This window comes from Chlorocebus sabaeus, chromosome 10 (genome assembly GCF_047675955.1).
Source record: "Chlorocebus sabaeus isolate Y175 chromosome 10, mChlSab1.0.hap1, whole genome shotgun sequence".
NCBI classification, from domain to species: Eukaryota; Metazoa; Chordata; class Mammalia; order Primates; family Cercopithecidae; genus Chlorocebus; species Chlorocebus sabaeus.
The window spans coordinates 121095262-121112316 of record NC_132913.1 but is presented as its reverse complement, the minus strand read 5'-3'; the positions used below and the strand labels follow the sequence as shown (position 1 = coordinate 121112316).

The 17055-nt window shown below is 41.4% G+C and overlaps 2 protein-coding genes across 5 annotated transcripts in view; one reads left to right on the top strand and one right to left on the bottom strand.

Moving 5' to 3' along the window:
- Positions 1-1279: 1279 nt before the first annotated feature.
- Positions 1280-14319, bottom strand: LOC103218108 (UDP-glucuronosyltransferase 1A7-like). Its single transcript, XM_073020257.1, is given in 6 exon segments — positions 1280-1366; positions 2372-2977; positions 2979-3049; positions 3052-3205; positions 13183-13701; positions 14296-14319. Coding segments are annotated over 6 exon segments (1461 nt in total).
- Positions 13314-17055, top strand: part of USP40 (ubiquitin specific peptidase 40) — a 94466-nt gene continuing 90724 nt past the window's right edge. For all 4 annotated transcript variants that reach the window (XR_005241402.2, XM_007966697.3, XM_038001348.2 and 1 more), the window contains exons 1-2: positions 13314-13431; positions 14551-14768. Coding sequence is in view for 3 of the 4 variants with exons in the window: in XM_007966697.3 (XP_007964888.3) it covers positions 14570-14768 (199 nt within the window). In the remaining variant the exon portion in view is untranslated. The remainder of the gene's footprint in view (positions 13432-14550; positions 14769-17055) is intronic.

Here is a 17055-nt window from a genome sequence, read left to right as displayed (position 1 = left end):
TGCTTTTCCAAGACACAGCCTGCCCTTCTAAAATAAGGAAAGAGAAATCCAGTGTCCACAGGTCTTTCAATGACAATTCACTTTTGTAGGTATGTTGTATCCAAGGCTCTTTGTCAAAGGGCACTCTTTGATATCTGAATTCCTCTTTGAGAATTTTCCTTCCTTTATTCTTAAATTTGTAAAGATATATGTAAAGAATGTAATTTTCCACATCCCTAAAACCTCTTATACATACTTACCCTTAAATACATACATAAAACAATATATTTTAGACACATAAAACCATAAATATATAAAATGATAAATGGTTAATATGTTTCCTATTTTATAAATATATCTTTATATGATAGGTGATATAAAATCACATATATCTTTCTGTATCTTTACAGACCTCTGGATGACCCTATGAACCACAAGGAACTCAGTGTGGGTTCTGGAAGTGGCAGACGGTAGAGGGTGAGGCTGCAGGCAACACCTGGGTGGTGCTTGGTGCTGTAACTGAAGGAGGGTGAAGGGGAGAGGAGCACTTTGAAAAGCCTAGCCTCTTAGAGTCCTACAACTTGCATCTCCTCACCTGTTCTTGCCAAGAGCTGAAAGCCATGCCTCACTTGAAAGGCCTAAAACTGTAGTCTTCCTGTTTTTTACATTATTTCACTTTCCCATGAGTTGGCTGAAAAGTCAATCCTTTACCAAATATCTGCCAATCTGTGAGAGACACAGTTGTGTTACAAAGTATACTGAACCCTGTAAGAAGCCAGAACAATAAACAAAAATGCATGGTCCATCCCTATAAAAGTAATAGATGAGGGATCATCACACAATTAATGAAAATGCATATTATGAAAACTTATGCATGGATTTCAAATTTCTTTGCACCAAAACAAACTTACACTAAGTTGTTAAAACCTGTCAGAGTAGGATCTAGTTTGAGGCACTAAGAAGGATAACACATCAGTTGGAAAGAAGTCCCCATCAGAACAACATCAATTCTGCTACAGTTGAAGCAATAGCCTAAAATTCATGCTGAGGCATAAGGGAAAAATGGTGAAATCACTGATGCTTTACAGAAAGTTAAAGGGGAAAATGCTCCAAAAAATTAGCAGTTTACAAGTGACTAATTCCTTTTGAGAAGGGACAAGATGATGGTGAAGATGAAGCCCACACCAGCAGACCATCCACACATTAATTTGCAAGGAAATAATTAATCTTGCTCATGCTCTAACTGAAGAGAACTGACAATTAACAGCAGAAACAATAGCCAACACAATAGAAATTTCAATCAGGACAGTTTACACAATTCTGACAAAAATTTCGGTTGAACAAATTTTCCACTTGATGGGTGCCAAAACCGTTGCAGCCAGATCAGCTGCAGACAAGAACAGACGCTTCACAGGAAATTATAAACAAGTGGGATCAAGACCTTGAAGCATCTCTTCAAAGAATTGTAAGCGGAGATGAAACACAGCTTTACCAGTAAGACCCTGAAGACAGCACAATCAAAGAAATGGCTACCAGGAGATGAAATTGATCCAGTTAAATAAAAAGCAGACAGGACGAGATCAAACGTTATGGTAACACTGTTTTGGGTGGCTAAACGCATTCTGCTTTATACTTTCTTCAGGGTCAAAGAAAGATATCATCAGCTTATTATTGTTGTTTTGAAGAAGTTAGCCAAATCTTTAGCAGAAAAACACCTGGGAAAGCTTGCAACTATGTTGCATCCAAAGTAAAGACTTTTACGCAATTATTAAAAGAACATGTCAAATCTGTAAAGTTGTCTCTGATTTACTGGCAAGTAAAAATTCATGGTAAAGAACAACATGTCCAGCCTGATAGTAGATTTGATTTTAATAAAATAAGTGTAAACATTTATATACATGTTTATATATAAAGTAATTTCAATAAATGGAAAGACATGCATACACAATCGCAAAGAGCATTTTACTGCAGCAGGGACTACAGGATTAGCTAAAATGAAAGTTTCATTTCTTATTGGGTTTTTAAGTATTTTTCCAAAAATACTAAAAAAGTCATAATTGCTTGGAAGGCTTACATAGGGGGATCACTTGAGCCCAGGAGTTTGAGTCTAGCCAGGGCACCATAGCAAAACCATGTTTCTAAAAATAAATTAAAAATTTTAAAAATGCAGTGGAAATTATGAACAATTAACCAGTTGTACACAGATACATATTAACGAAGCCATTACATAAAAGTTGCTAACCAACAAGCATGTGGATGGCACAAAATAATTTTTTACACAGAAAAATTTTAGATGCAACAAACACAAATGTCAAATCCCAGTTCAGTAAGGAATCTTTTTAAATATTCGAAGCCAGAATACTTTTAATGTGCTAAAGGAGCAATGACTTACCATAGGCACTGGCTTTCCCTGATGGCAGTTGATACCACCAATGAAGACCATGTTGGGCATCACGGGTTTGGGATAGTCCAAAACAAAGTCCGTTCGCAACAACCAAATTGATGTGTGGCTGTAGAGATCATATGCTGTGACAGGTGTTTGGAGAATTTCAGAGGCTATTTTTAAGGCATTTTTGAAAAAATACAGGCAAAATAAATGTTCCCCTAAGTAGAAGATGTGGTTCCATACTCTCTCCTTAAAAGTCATGGCATATGAAAACCCTGAGACATATCTAGGGCTGTAGGAAAGAGAAGCAGGGCGCTGTGTACCTTCTTCAAGATAATGACAAAATATTCCTCTGGTGAAGACCACAGAGGGGAGGGAGAAATATTTGGTAACAATTAAGCCACAGGTATCAAAAGGATCCAGAAACACTGCATCAAAAGAACTCTCCTTTAAGTATTCTACTAATTTTTGGTCATTAAACAAACTCCTGCAATGTGAAAAACTAAATTCCAAACATTTAGATGAACTCATTAATAGAGAAAATAAGCTTCGTACTTCTGTTTCCCATTGAGCATTGGCAAAAGCCATGAACTCCCGGTCCAGATCCTCAAGGGTGTGTGAGGTAGAATAAGTCTTCACTGTGCAATTCAGTGATCTTCCCAGTTGCCAACTCACCTCTGGCATGACTACCACCACCTCATGCCCCCTGAGAATGAGTTTCTCCACCACCGACCACATGGTGAACCAGTGGCTCCCATCCATGGGCACTACCAGCAGCTTCCCTGCCTTGGCAAAGCCACAGGTCAGCAGTAGACACACAGAGAGGGGAAGGAGGCTATTCTACCCTGCAAAAGCCATCAGAGAACTTCAGCTCAGAGTGAGCAGCTGGGATTCTAAGCTGCTATGATACAGTAGGTGGGAGAAGTAAAGGCACAAAACCTGACCCCAGTAGAGGGCATTTAGTTATTTGTTCATTAAAAAAAAAAAAAAAAAAAAGTCACAATCACTGCCAATGAATTACTCATAATAACACATGAGTAGCATTTGCTGAGATACCTACGTGTACATTTTCCAGACAAGCGTACCTTATGTTCTTTGCCTTGGGGATAGATCATGCCCTGTGTTGCAATGGGTGTTTAGAAGCAGAATTATTCAGCAATGTTTTTGGACCTTAACAATTCAGAAAGATAAAAAGGAAAGTAAATTTGAATAAAGCTCATATTTTTGACATGTGTTTCAAAGCAAAATTTGGATGTTATCCTCAGACAACAAAAAGCTCTATGCCCAGAAAGGAACTGGCATCTCATGTGCCAAGGAAAGACAGTAAGGCCCTCAGCACTAACTTCCCAACTGGCAGGAAATGGGGGCTCACCTGCGCCTCTGCAATGCACAGGCATTGTTGCTTCCATTTCCAAACCCTGAGAGGCCTTTGAAAGGCTGAAATAAGATTGACAACCCCACCTCCATGAACCCTTCCAGAGATTTGATGGAATGTGACTGTCACCTATTGTAAATGGCTTTCCTCAGATATGTTACCTGCAGTGGGGAGTCGTGGCCCTATCCTTTCCTAAGCACTCTGCTGAGCTGCCTCTCTCAGCCCGCTCTGCTTCCTCGTTCTGAACAGAGCTGTAGGCCTCTGCTGTGGACTTATCCCATCGGTCTGGTGCCTTCTTTCAGGAATATGTATTGGTCACCCACAGTATCCTGAAAACCCCCTGAAGACAGAGGTTATGTCTTCTTCCTATTTTCATCCTCCTTCCACAGCACCCATGCCATACCTGGCACAGAGGAAGTTGACAGAATTCTTGTTGCATTGGGCTGAATTACATCATGCAGATTTCCATGAATTAGCCCAGCGTGTCAGGCAACACCCTGAGGAACACTTAGTGAGGGAATCAGCAGCCAACCTCAGGGCATAATCCTTGTAGGAGCACAAGATGGCTCCCTCCAGGATGCGTCAATGGGTACTAGACATTGCTTAGTCACCTGTCCCTTGGTGACTGGGGCACTGGCAGATGACTGTCCTTGAAAAACAAACATGACAGTGAATGATCTACCTTCCCTGGAGGTTTACTTCAGTGTAGAAATTAATGAAATAGAAAATAGAAAAACAATGGAGAAAACCAATGACACCAAAGATGACTTTTTGGGCAGATCAATTAACCTGACAAATTTCTAGCCAGGCTGATTAGAAAAAAAAGACAGAAGATATAAATTACCAATACCCGGAATGGGAGAGGTAGTATCACCATAGATTCTACAGGTATTAAAATGATAAGAGAATATGAACAAATTCATGTCAATAAAATCTACAATTTAGATGAAATGGACAAATTTCTTAGAAGACACAAGCTGTCAGACTTTACACAAAAATAAATCAATAACACAAATGACATAATTTGTACCTTTCAAATTCAAATTGAATTTTGAATTCAAATGTTCCCACAAACAAAAAGTAAAGTTCAGATGACTTCACTGATAAATTCTGCTAAACACTGAAGGAAGAAATAGTACCAATTTCTCACAATCTAGTCCAGAAAACAGAAGCATGTGAAATGTCCTAATTCATTCTGTGAGACCAACATTACCACAATACCAAAACCAGATAAAGATGTGACAAGACAGAAAAACTACAGACCCTCATGACCTTAGATACAAAAATTTAAAACAATATTTTAGCAAATCAAATTCAATAATGATATGGTTTGGCAGTGTCCCCACCCAAATCTCATCTTGAATTGGAACTCCCACAATTCCCACATGTCATGGGAGGAACCTGGAGGGAGGTAATTGAATCACGGGGGTGGGTCTTTCCCATGCTGTTCTCATGATGGTGAGTAAGTCTCACGAGATCTGGTGGTTTTAAAAATAAAAGTTTTTCTGCACAAGCTCTCTTTCTTTGCCTGCTGCCATCCATGTAAGATGTGACTTGCTCCTCCTTGCCTTCTGCCATGATTATGAGGTCTCCCCAGCCATGTGGAACTCTAAGTCAATTAAACCTCTTTCTTTTGTAAATTCCCCAGTCTCAGGCATGTCTTTATCAGCAGCATGAAAACAGACTAACACAGTAAATTGGTACCAGTAGAGTGGGTTGCTACTGAAAAGATACCTGAAAATGTGGAAGTGACTTTGGAACTGGGTAACAGACAGAGATGGGAACAGTTTGGAGGGCTCAGAAGAAGACAGAAAAATGTGGGAAAGTTTGCAACTCCCTAGAGATTTGTTGAATAGCTTTGCCCAAAATGCTGATAGCAATATGGACAATAAAGTCCAGTCGGAGGTGGTTTCAGATGGAGATGAGGAACTTGTTGGGAACCGGAGGAAAGGTGACTCTTGTTATGTTTTAGCAAAGAGACTGGCAGCATTTTGCCCCTGATCTAGGGATTCGTGTAACTTGAACCTTAAAGAGATGATTTAGGGTATCTGGTGTGAGAAATTTCTAAGCAGCAAGGAACTGAAGAGGTGACACAGGTGCTGCTAAAGGCATTCAGTTTTAAAAGGGAAACAGAGCATAAAAGTTTGGAAAATTTGCAGTCTGACTATGTGATAGAAAAGAAAATCCAATTTTCTAAGGAGATATTCAAGCTGGCTGCAGAAATTTCCATAAGTAATGAGCAGCTGAATGTTAATCTCCAAAACCATGGGGAAAACGTCTCCAGGGCATGTCAGAGGCCTTCATGGCAGTTCCTCCCACCATAGGCCTGGAGGCCTAGGAGGAAACAATGGTTTCATGTGCCAGGCTCAGGGCCCCCTGCTGTGTGCAGCCTAGGGACTCAGTGCCTTGCATCCCAACTGTTTCAGCCATGTCTAAAACGAGCCAAAGTACAGTTCATGCCATAGCTTCAGAAGGTGTGAGTGCCAAGCCTTGGCAACTTCCATGGGGGGTTGAGCCTGTGGGTGCACAGAAGTCAAGAATTGAGGTTTGGTAACCTCCGCCTAGATTTTAGAGGCTGCATGGATATGCCTGGATGTCCAGGATGAAGTTTCCTGTAGGGGCAGGACCCTCACAGAGAACCTCTGCTGGGACAGTACAGAAGGGAAATGTGGGTTTGAAGCCCCCACAAAGAGTAACGACTGGAGGATTGCCTATTGAAACTGTGAGAAAAGGGCTACCATCCCTCCACCCAGAATGTTAAGTCCACCAGTAGTTTGCACCATGCACCTGGAAAAGCCACAGACACTCAATGCCAGTCTGTAAAAGCAGCCAGGAGGGAGGCTGTACCCTACAAAGCCACAGGGGCGGAGCTGCCCAAGACCATGGGAACCCATTGCAACAGCATAACCTGGATGTGAGACATGGATTCAAAGGAGATCATTTTGGAGTTTTAAGATTCGACTGCCCCACTGGATTTCAGACTTGCATGGGGTATGTAGTCCCATTATTTTGGCCAATTTCTCCAAGTTGAAATGACTGTATTTACCTAATATCCGTACCCTCATTGTACCTAGGAAGTCACTAACTTGCTTTTGACTTTACAGGCCCATAGGTGGAAGGGACTTGCCTTGTCTCAGATGAGACTTTGAACTGCGGACTTTTGAGTTAATGCTGAGACTTTGCAGGACTGTTGTGACGGCATGCTTGGTTTTGAAATGTGAGGACATGAGATTTGGGAGGGGTCAGGGTGGAATCAGATGATTTGGCTGCATCCCTGCCCAAATCTCATCTTGAATTATAACTCCCACAATTCCCACAAGTTATGGGAGGATCCTGGTGGCAGGTAATTGAATCATGGGGGCAGGGCTTTCTCATGCTGTTGTCTTGACAGTAAGTCTCACAAGTTCTGATGGTTTTAAAACAGGAGTTTCCCTGAACATGCTCTCTTTCTTTTCCTGCTGTCATCCATATAACATGTTACTTGTTCCTCCTTGCCTTATGCCATGATTGTAACACCTTCCCAGCCATGTGGAACTGTAAGTCCATTAAACCTCTTTCTTTTGTAAATTGCCCAGTCTCTGGTAGGTCTTTGTAAGCAGCATGAAAACAGACTAATACAAATAATATTTTAAAATATGTAATACATAAAAAATCATAAACCACAAGCAAATGAGATTTATCCCTGGGATGTAAAGCTGGTTTTAACTTTAGAAAATTAATCAAGGTTGTAGAGTCATGCTCACAGCAGCTTAACTCACAACCACCAAGAGGTGAATGCAACCCAAGCGCCCATCTCCAGATGAGTGCATAAGCAAAATCTGGTAACAGTGGAATAAAATTCAGTCTTAGAGAAGGAAATTCTGACACATGCTACAACATAGATAAGCCTGGGGAACTTTGTGCTAAGTTAAATAAGCCAGTCACAAAACGACAACTGGTTTAATCATTCTACTTGTATAAGGCACCTAAAATAGTCAAATTCATAGAAGCAGAGAGAGGAATGGTAGTTGCAAGGGCGGGGAGGAGGGAGAATGAGGAATTATTGTTTAATAGACCCCAAGCTTCAGTCTAGGAAGATGAAAACAGTTCTAGAGATAAATCGTGGTTATCAGTTGCACAGCAATGTGAATGTCCTCAATACTGCACTGTGCACTTAAAATGGTTAACATGACAAATTTTATGCTATATGTATTTCACCACAATTAATGATAAGATAAAGAATTTTTGTAATAATTGGTCAGGCATGGTGGCTCACACCTGTAATCCCAACACTTTGGGAGGCCAAGGTGGTTGGATAGCTTGAGTCCAGGAGTTCGAGACTAGCCTGGGGAATGTGGTGAAATCCCATCTCTACCAAAAATACAAAAATTAGCTGGGTGTGGTGATGTGTGCCTGTAATCCCAGCTACTAGGGAAGCTGAGGTGGGAGGATTGATTGAGCCCATGAGGTCTAGACTGCAGTGAGCCATGATTGCCCCACTGGACTCCAGCCTGAGTGACAGAGCAAGATCCTGTCTCAAAAATATACATACATACATGCATAAATATAACAAAAAATCAATCAATGTAATACACTAAATAAACTAAAAATGAAAACCATGTAATCATCTCAATAGGCATAGGACAAGTGTTTGACCAAATTCAACATCCATTTTATATTTTTTTCTTTTCTTTTTTTTTTTTTGAGACAGGGTCTCACTCTGTCACCCAGGCTAGAGTGCAGTGGCACAATCACAACTCACTGCAGCCTTGGCTTCTGGACTCAAGCAATCCTCCCACTTTAGCCTCACAAGTAGCTGGGACTACAGGTACGTGACACCATGCACGGCTGATTTTTAAAATGTTTTGTAGATAAGGGGTCTCACCATGATGTCCAGGCTGGTCTATAACTCCTGATCTCAAGTGATCCTCCTGCCTCAGCCTCCCAAAGTTCTGGGATTATAGGCATGAGCTGCTGTGCCCAGCCTGTTCTTGTTTTGTTTTGTTTTGAATGCGGGAGTTCAGGACAGGCCCTTTTGGAGCTCATAAATGTTGTCACCTGTCTCATGTCACCTCTCTGCTTCATGACCCTCATAGGCACAAGACAGTAGCTGAACCTACAGCTGCTCCACCTTCCTCACGCTCCTCTGTCAGCTTCTCCCATACCTGAGACAGGGATGTGATTAGCTCTGTAAGGAAGGGTGCCAGCTTCTTCTGAAGGCCATCCACATTGTCAAGGTAGGAGGCATTGAGAACTGTCCGAGTTCCAGTCCCTTCTGTGGGTCCTGGATTATCCTCACTGTCCCCACTTTACATCCATCTACCCTGCCTGAAGACCCACACTGGGGTCCTTAAGCTCCAGCATCAGACACCAAGGCCGTTTGCAGGGATCATCCAGCCAGCTCCCACCATGCCTCTGGCCAATCCCTCACCATATATATGCATAGCGGCTCTGGTTCTCTCGCTGAACCCTGACTGCTATAGACTGGAAGCAGGGGCTGTGGCAAAGTAACACCTTGTACACTTCTCGACTTGAAATACAAGGGGCAGAAGGGAGAGGGGAAAGGGTAGAATCTAGACCACAGCTCTATTGCAGTTTCTGCAGGAAAGATAGATAGGGCAGGAGAAACAGTTTAGGACTGGCTAGTTTGAATAATTTCAGTGGGCTCTGAGCTATAAGGGTGGCCCTTTGCTATCTCTAAGAATTAACTGACCTGCAGAGGGACACTGCATCCCCAGCAAGAAAGTGACTTTAAGACGCAGAAACATTATAACATACAGAAAATGTAAAAATACAAACAATATAGCAAGTATGCTTTCTTGTCTCATGACTAAATACCTAGCAATGGAATAGCTGTGTTCTATGGTAGGTGTATGTTTACCTTTTTTTTTTTTTTTTTGAGATGGAGTCTCACTCTGTCGCCAGGCTGGAGTGCTGTGGCACAAATCTCGGCTCACTGCAACCTCTGCCTCCTGGGTTCAATTGATTCTCCTGCCTCAGCCTCCTGAATAGCTGGGACTACAGGCGTGTGCCACCACACCCAGCTAATTTTTGTATTTTTAGTAGAGATGGGGTTTCACCATGTTGGCCAAGATAGTCTCAATCTCTTGACCTCACGATCCACTCGCCTCGGCCTCCCAAAGTGCTGGGATTGCAGGCATGAGCCACTGCACCAGGTCAGTGTATGTTTACCTTTTAAAGAATCTGCCAAATAATATTCCAAAGTGGCTGGACCCATGTCCCCTCCCACCACCAGGATCTCTTCACACTCACCAGTACCTGGTGTCTTTGTTTGTGTTGCTATAAAGGAATATCTGAGGCTAGGTAATCTACAAAGAAAACAGGTTCCTTGACTCATGGTCCTAGAGGCTGTACAAGACACATGGCACTAGCATCTGCATCTGGTGAGAGACTTGGGCTACTTCCACTCATGGCAGAAGGTGAAGGCAGAAGGTGCCGATCACACGGTGAGAGAGAAGCAAGAGAAAAAGGAGGGAAGTGCCAGGCTCTTTTAAACAATCAGCTCTTACTGAAAGTAATAGAGGGAGAACTCATGCATTATCAAGAGGAACGCACCAAGACATTAAAGCAGGATTCACCCCCATGACCCAAACACCTCCCACTAAGTCTGACCCTCAACACCGGGGATTAAATTTCATCATGAGATTTGGAAGGGACAAATACCTAAACTGTATCATTTGGTATTGTCAGTCTTTTTCCTCTCAGCCATTCTAATGGGTGTGTAAATTAAACTGTGGTTTTAATTTGATTTCTCTAATCACTAATGATGTTGAGCGTCTTTACATGTGCCTGTTTCCCATCTGTATACCTTATTTGGTAAATGTCTGTTCAAATCTTTGCACATAAAAAAAAAAAAAATTGGTTTATTTTCATTTTCTCTTCATTGAATTTTAAACCTCTTTATACATTTTGGATATTTCTCCTTTATCACATACATGAGCTGCAAATATTTCTTCCGAGTCTGTGGACTCTCTTTTTTTCCATCCAACTTTTTATTTTGGAATAAATTTAGATTTACAGCAAGTTTGCAACAAATAGCACAGAAAATCCCCATATATCCTGTACCAGTTTCTCCTATTGTTAAATGTTACTGCAGCATATTTATCACAACTCATTAACCAACATTTGATACTTTACGATGAACTAAAGTCTATGTTTTCTTCAGATGTCATTAATTTTTACCTAATGTCCTTTTCCATTTCTGGGATCCCATCCAGGATACCACATGACATTTAATCATTTAATCATATGTCTCCTTCACCTCCTCTAGCCTGTGACAGTTCTTAGACTTTCCTTGTTTTTGATGACTTTGACAGTTTTGAGAAGTTCTGGTCAGTTTTTCTGTAGAACATTCCTCAGTTTGAGTTTGTCTAATGTTTTCATCATAGACTGGGGTTATAGGTTTTTGGAAAGAAGACCACAGATGTAATATCTTTTCTTGCTTTCTTGGGTATGGATATCCAATTGCTGAAAAGACTATTCTCTCCACTGAATTGCCTTTGCACCTTTGTAAAAACTTATTCATACAACTGTGTATCTATTTCTGGACTTTTCCTTCTGTTCCATTGACATATTTATGAAATATTTGATTACTACCCTTTGTAAGAGGTCTTGAAATGAGTCAGTGTTCGCTATTTTTTCTTGTTTTCCATTGTTGTTTTTGCTATTGTAGATCCTTTACATTTCCATAAGAATTTTAGAATCAGTTTGCCAATTTGCACAAAAAAAAGCCTGCTGGGATTTGGTTGGGATTGTATTGAATTTATATATGAACTGGGAGAACTGACGTCTTAAAAATTTTGAGTTTTCCAATTCATGAACATATCTGTTTATTTAGGTCACTCATTGAAGTTTTGTAGTTTTTAGTGTACAGTCTTTCACATCTTTTGTCAGATTTAGCCCTATGTATTTCATATTTTTTATGCTATTTTAAGTGGTATTTTCATTCCAATTTTCAATTGTTCATTGCTACTACAGCTGACCTTTGAATAAAGCGAGGATTAGGGGCACCAACTTCGTGCAGTCAAAAATGAGCACAGAACTTTTGACTCCCCTAAAACATAACTACTAGTAGCCTACTGTTTGCTGGAAGCCTTGCCAATAACATAAACAGTCAATTAATAAATATTGTGTAACATATGCATTATATGCTGTATTTTTCTTACAATTAAAGTCTGCTAGAGAAAAGAAAATGTTAAAAGTCATAAGGAAGAGAAAAGATCTTTACTATTCATTAAGTGAAAGTGCATCACCATAAAGGTCACCATGCTCGCTGCCTCCCATTGACTGGGCTGTTGAGGGATGGGGGGATTGGTCCTGCTGTTTCAGGAGTGGCAGAGGGGGGATTGGTGGAGGAAGTGGAAGGGGAAGCAGGAGAGACAGGTAAACTCCGTTTAACTTTATGGAAACACATCATAATTATTGTCTGATAGTTTCGCTTTTTCAATTCTTCAAAAATGCTTGAGCTGGGCGCAGTGGCTCATGCCTGTAATCCCAGCACTTTGGGAAGTTGAGGCGGGTGGATCATGAGGTCAGGTGTTTGAGACCAGCCTGGTCAACATAGTGAAACCCCATCTCTACTAAAACTACAAAAAGTTAGCCAGGCCTAGTGGCGGGCGCCTGTAATTCCAGCTACTTAGGAGGCTGAGGCAGGAGAATCGCTTGAACCTGGGAGGCAGAGGTTGCAGTAAGCCGAGATCGTGCCACTGTGCTCCAGCCCAGGCAACAGTGCAAGACTCCGTCTCAAAAAAATATAAATAAATAAATAAATAAAAATGCTTGCATACAGTACTAATCCTTCTTCTACTATTTGCTTTACTTTCAATGCCCATATCACAGAAGGGTCCAAGTTGTAAAAGAAGTCAAAAGCAGTCTTAAATTATCAGAATCCTTCTGCAAGACTGTCTAATGTCAATTCATTTTCTGACAGTGCTTCTTCTGTATCTTCTTCCTCATTGTCTGGTACTGATTCAGAAGCACTCATCTCCATCAAATCATCTTCTGTTAATTCCTCAGATGTGGTATCTTGAATTTCTCCAAGATCTAGATCTTCAAACACTTTATGCCTTTTGTGTGTGTGTGTGCCATATCCACAATCTCTTCCACGACTTCCTTGATAGGCTCTGTTGTAAATCCTGTGAACTCACATACAACATCGAGACACAGTTTTCTTCAGCACTAATGTATTGTTTGGGGCTTGATAGCTTTCACACTTTTTCTATAACAACATGGGCCTCTTCAATGGTGTAATCCTTCCGGGCTTTCAGGATATTCTCCCTGTTGAGATTCTCTTCCATAGTGTTAACACCCCTTTCCCTAGAAAACCGTATGTAATGAGCCTTAAAGTTCCTTATGATCCCTTGATCTAAAGGGTTAATTTTTAATAATCTTAAAAATGTGAACGAATGAGTGCTCCCCCACTCGAGTGGACCCGCGAACTCACCAGCCGACTTGTAAGCGAGCTCACCTTTCCCGCTCCCTTTCCAGTTCTAAACTCTAGGAGCAGAGGAGTTACATTTCCCATAAGGCCCCGCGCGAGGGGCCGGCGCTCCAGCGGGGCATCCTGGGAAGCATAGTCCACGATCCATAAATCACTTTCTGGAGACCCGCCCTCGCCAACATGGCGGCGCCGAGTTGGGGCGGGTTCGTTCGCTTCGCGTTTTGGCCAGGGCGGGGGTCTGGGCTTTAGGCAGTAAGTGCGGCTGGCGGCTGGGGATCCTGGGAGGGACGTGGGAAGCGTAGGGACAGTGTTGGTGGCACAGCCTGAGGAGGGCGAGGCGAGAGGCGGCCCAGGCCTGTCTGAGGACGCGGCGCTCTCGTGGAGTCGGGACAGTGGTCTCGGGCCACGGGGACCTCTGCCTTTTCGCGCCCCTGGGCCTGTGGTGGCTTGGAAGGGCCCGGCCTTGGCCGGCCGTAGGAGTTGGGAATTCAGGAATGCAGACAGCGAGCTCGAGGCCAGACTCTCGAGTTGTGTTTTTTATAGTTTTCTTCTGAGGAAAAGAAAAATAATTGCATTTCAGCGCTTCCTGTCACTTGGCAACTATGCTAGGCGCTTGACGTTTCTCATCTCCAAGTGACCCTCCGCCACACCCGATGTGAAACCTTGGGGAAGTCACCTAGACTCCCAGGCCTAACGATGGGATTAGTGGATACATATTGGAAGGCCTTTAGGCTCGATAATTTTAATTGCAGTCTCCCCCGCCCTCCGTCCCCCTTTCCCCCTCCCCCGCCAGTGAACTTCTTCCGGCCCAACAGCTTCGGGACTATGTACTAAACTGCTCTAAAAAAAAGTTAACTTGATCCGTTTAATTTAAATGTCATAATCTGGTATATAGTACTGAAGAGTGTGACAAGCAGAGATTTTAGTGAGTGAGTCTAAGAATCTAGGGTTGACTTTGCCATCCCAGCAGTGGATTAGTTGTGGTGACAGGTTTTCTTTTTTAAAAAAATTAGTGATGTGAACGTGCCTTTTTAAAAACAGCTATTACTTATTTTGGGCCAAACCCTGTACACTAAGTGCCCTTCTTTCGTTATGTCATTTGACAGTTTAAATGACCCGAGGAGACAGATGGTATCCCATTTTACACATAAGAAAACAGATTAACATATCCAGGGTCACACAGGTACTTAGGATCCTGACAGGGATGAAAAAAGCCTAGATCTTGCTGCCTCCAAAACCCAACTACTGTACATAGAAACAGTAGTCCTGTGTTCTAAGAAACAACAGAATCGACTCCCAAGTGTAAGGTGGGGGGATTTGGGGAAAATTTATTTTAAAAATAAAAGCATGTATATGTCACTTTTTTTTAAGGGTAGTGTTTAGTTTCACAATGTTTGGGGACCTATTTGAAGAGGAGTATTCCACTGTGTCTAATAATCAGTATGGAAAAGGGAAGAAATTAAAGACTAAAGCTTTGGAGCCTCCTGCTCCTAGAGAATTCACCAATTTAAGCGGAATCAGAAATCAGGGTGGAACCTGTTACCTCAATTCCCTTCTTCAGACTCTTCATTTCACACCTGAATTCAGAGGTATGCTATGTTACATACGTTTGACTAGCAATATGTACCATCTTCTTTACATGTAATTAATTATGCAAAATCACAAATGGACCAGTTATCTTAAAGGTATATTCTACAGTATGTGTTTATTGTTGCAAATGTAAGATATAAATTGGTAATTCCCTCTGCAGAGAAATGTGAAACTTAAATATATCCTGGGTGATTACAATAATGTTTAGTAAAAAAATTAAAAAGCAATATATTTCTTTTTAATTCCTATAATTTGGAGTACAACATAAAGACAATTGTCATAAGTATCAGTCTTCATTATTGTCACACTGTTTGAGTTTTAAAATTTCTCCAGAATAGCAAACAGTTAAGCCAGAGTTATCCAAACAATTATATCTACCTTTTGGAGTGGGGAAGGGTATCATACTATTTATATGGGTCCACAGTCGTTCATACGTACGCATTTCTGAAATCTGGAAAGCTTACACCCTTATCTGATCTCACCTGAACTTGTTTGGCTTCAGAACCAGACCTGGTGTGAGGCTGTTTACAGTTTTTAGTTATCTCATGTGGGTGAATATTCATACATTCATTACAGGAATATTAATCTGTTTGATTAATGGAAACTGTCCCAGACCCTGCTGGGAATGTAACATTTTATATATGTATATATATAAAAAACGTTTTTTTCATATTATCTTTATAAACTCTGGAAATTCTGAATTCCAAAGACCCAGAGATTTTAGGTAAGGGATTGTATCCAAGAAACAGACCCACAACTCAAATTAGCTAAATTTGAAAGGGGGATTATTATAAGAATATAGGGGATCTCAGAAATCAACTGCAAGAAGCTAGCCTGACCTTATTGGACCCTTGATTTCTTGCCCCTGTGTCTCTCTATATATTTCTCCCATATCCCATCTCTGCAAACCAGCTTCCTCCACAAGGGTCCTAGGAGCTGTGTTCCCATGGGCTCAGTGTGAACATTACTTTGCCTTCACCTGGCCCTGATTGGGGTCCCCAGCACTACATGGCTTTGTAGCTCAGCTTTCCACAGTGTCTCCATATTAGGAGGACAGACAGCGTGACTCATCCTGTATCTGGTTTGCCATGTTCCTCTTCCGTACTACTACCACATTTATCAAATCTTTGTGGTTCTTCTGTTGCTTCTAAGCTTAGAAAGACTTCCTGCCTCCAGATATTTAGTAAATATTTACCACTGTTACCTTCCCAGGAGCAATTTAATGGATTGGATTGCATGTGGGATTTAAGTGGTACCTCTTAGCCTTGACTCAATCCCCTCCATAAAAATATCTCCCTGATGCAATCAGTAATTCCACCACTAGAAATTTCCAGCACTAATAAGTAGATTCCTAATAGGGATAACACTTTTCCAGGTTTTATTATAGTTGAAGTTAAAGGACAACTTGAAGTAGAAACGTGGCCTCAAAGGGACTGAGGAAGATGGTCAAGTGTAGGGCGGGTCCTGGAGAGTACCATTAGGCAAGAATAGTACTGAGAGTCACAGGCCAGCTTCCTCTCCAGCGAAGGGGATTAAGCACATGATTTGACATCTTAGTGCACAATGTGCTTTTATAGCTTAGCCAGAATCCTGATGCTGATTGACAGGGAGGTATAATTTGGAAAGGATAAGGACTGTCAGAGAACTGGGGGAGAAAAATTTTGGAATAGTATTTTAAATAATAGGGCTAGATTGGGTTCCATCGTACTCTATTACAATGTAGCTGAGAGTACTGGGAGATTATCATAAAAGTTCTTGTATGGTTTTATGCTTTAACTTGTAGATTTGTAGTTTATTTTTGCCCAGTCCCAGCACTTAGAAAGAATATAACATTCATTAACAGTAAGCACTAGGGCAGCAGTAGTTTTTCAATAGGAGACACATTTATTCCATTCCTTGTATCCCTGGAGTATATCAGAGTTCCGCAGTAAGAGTTCCTACCTGGGCTCGGATACAGACTTCTGAAAAGATTCAAATATGCCCCATTGGGTGGCACATCACCTAGATGTTGGGTGATAAAGAAATTCTGAAATTTAAGCACGTGGGGTTGCCAACTTCTTCTTTTTCCAGCTAAGACCACTTCTTTTTCCAGCTAAGTCATCTGTTATTACCTCCAATACGGAAAAGACATTTTCACCCCCTGCAAAAAAAAAGGGCATCTCAGAGTAAAAGGGGATCCTTCCCACAAAAGGATGGTTGTTGGCCTTACATGTGGCAGGAAAACTGCAACACTACTGTATTCCCTAAGATTCCTTTTGGCTTTTGGGACCTGATGCCATAGACAGT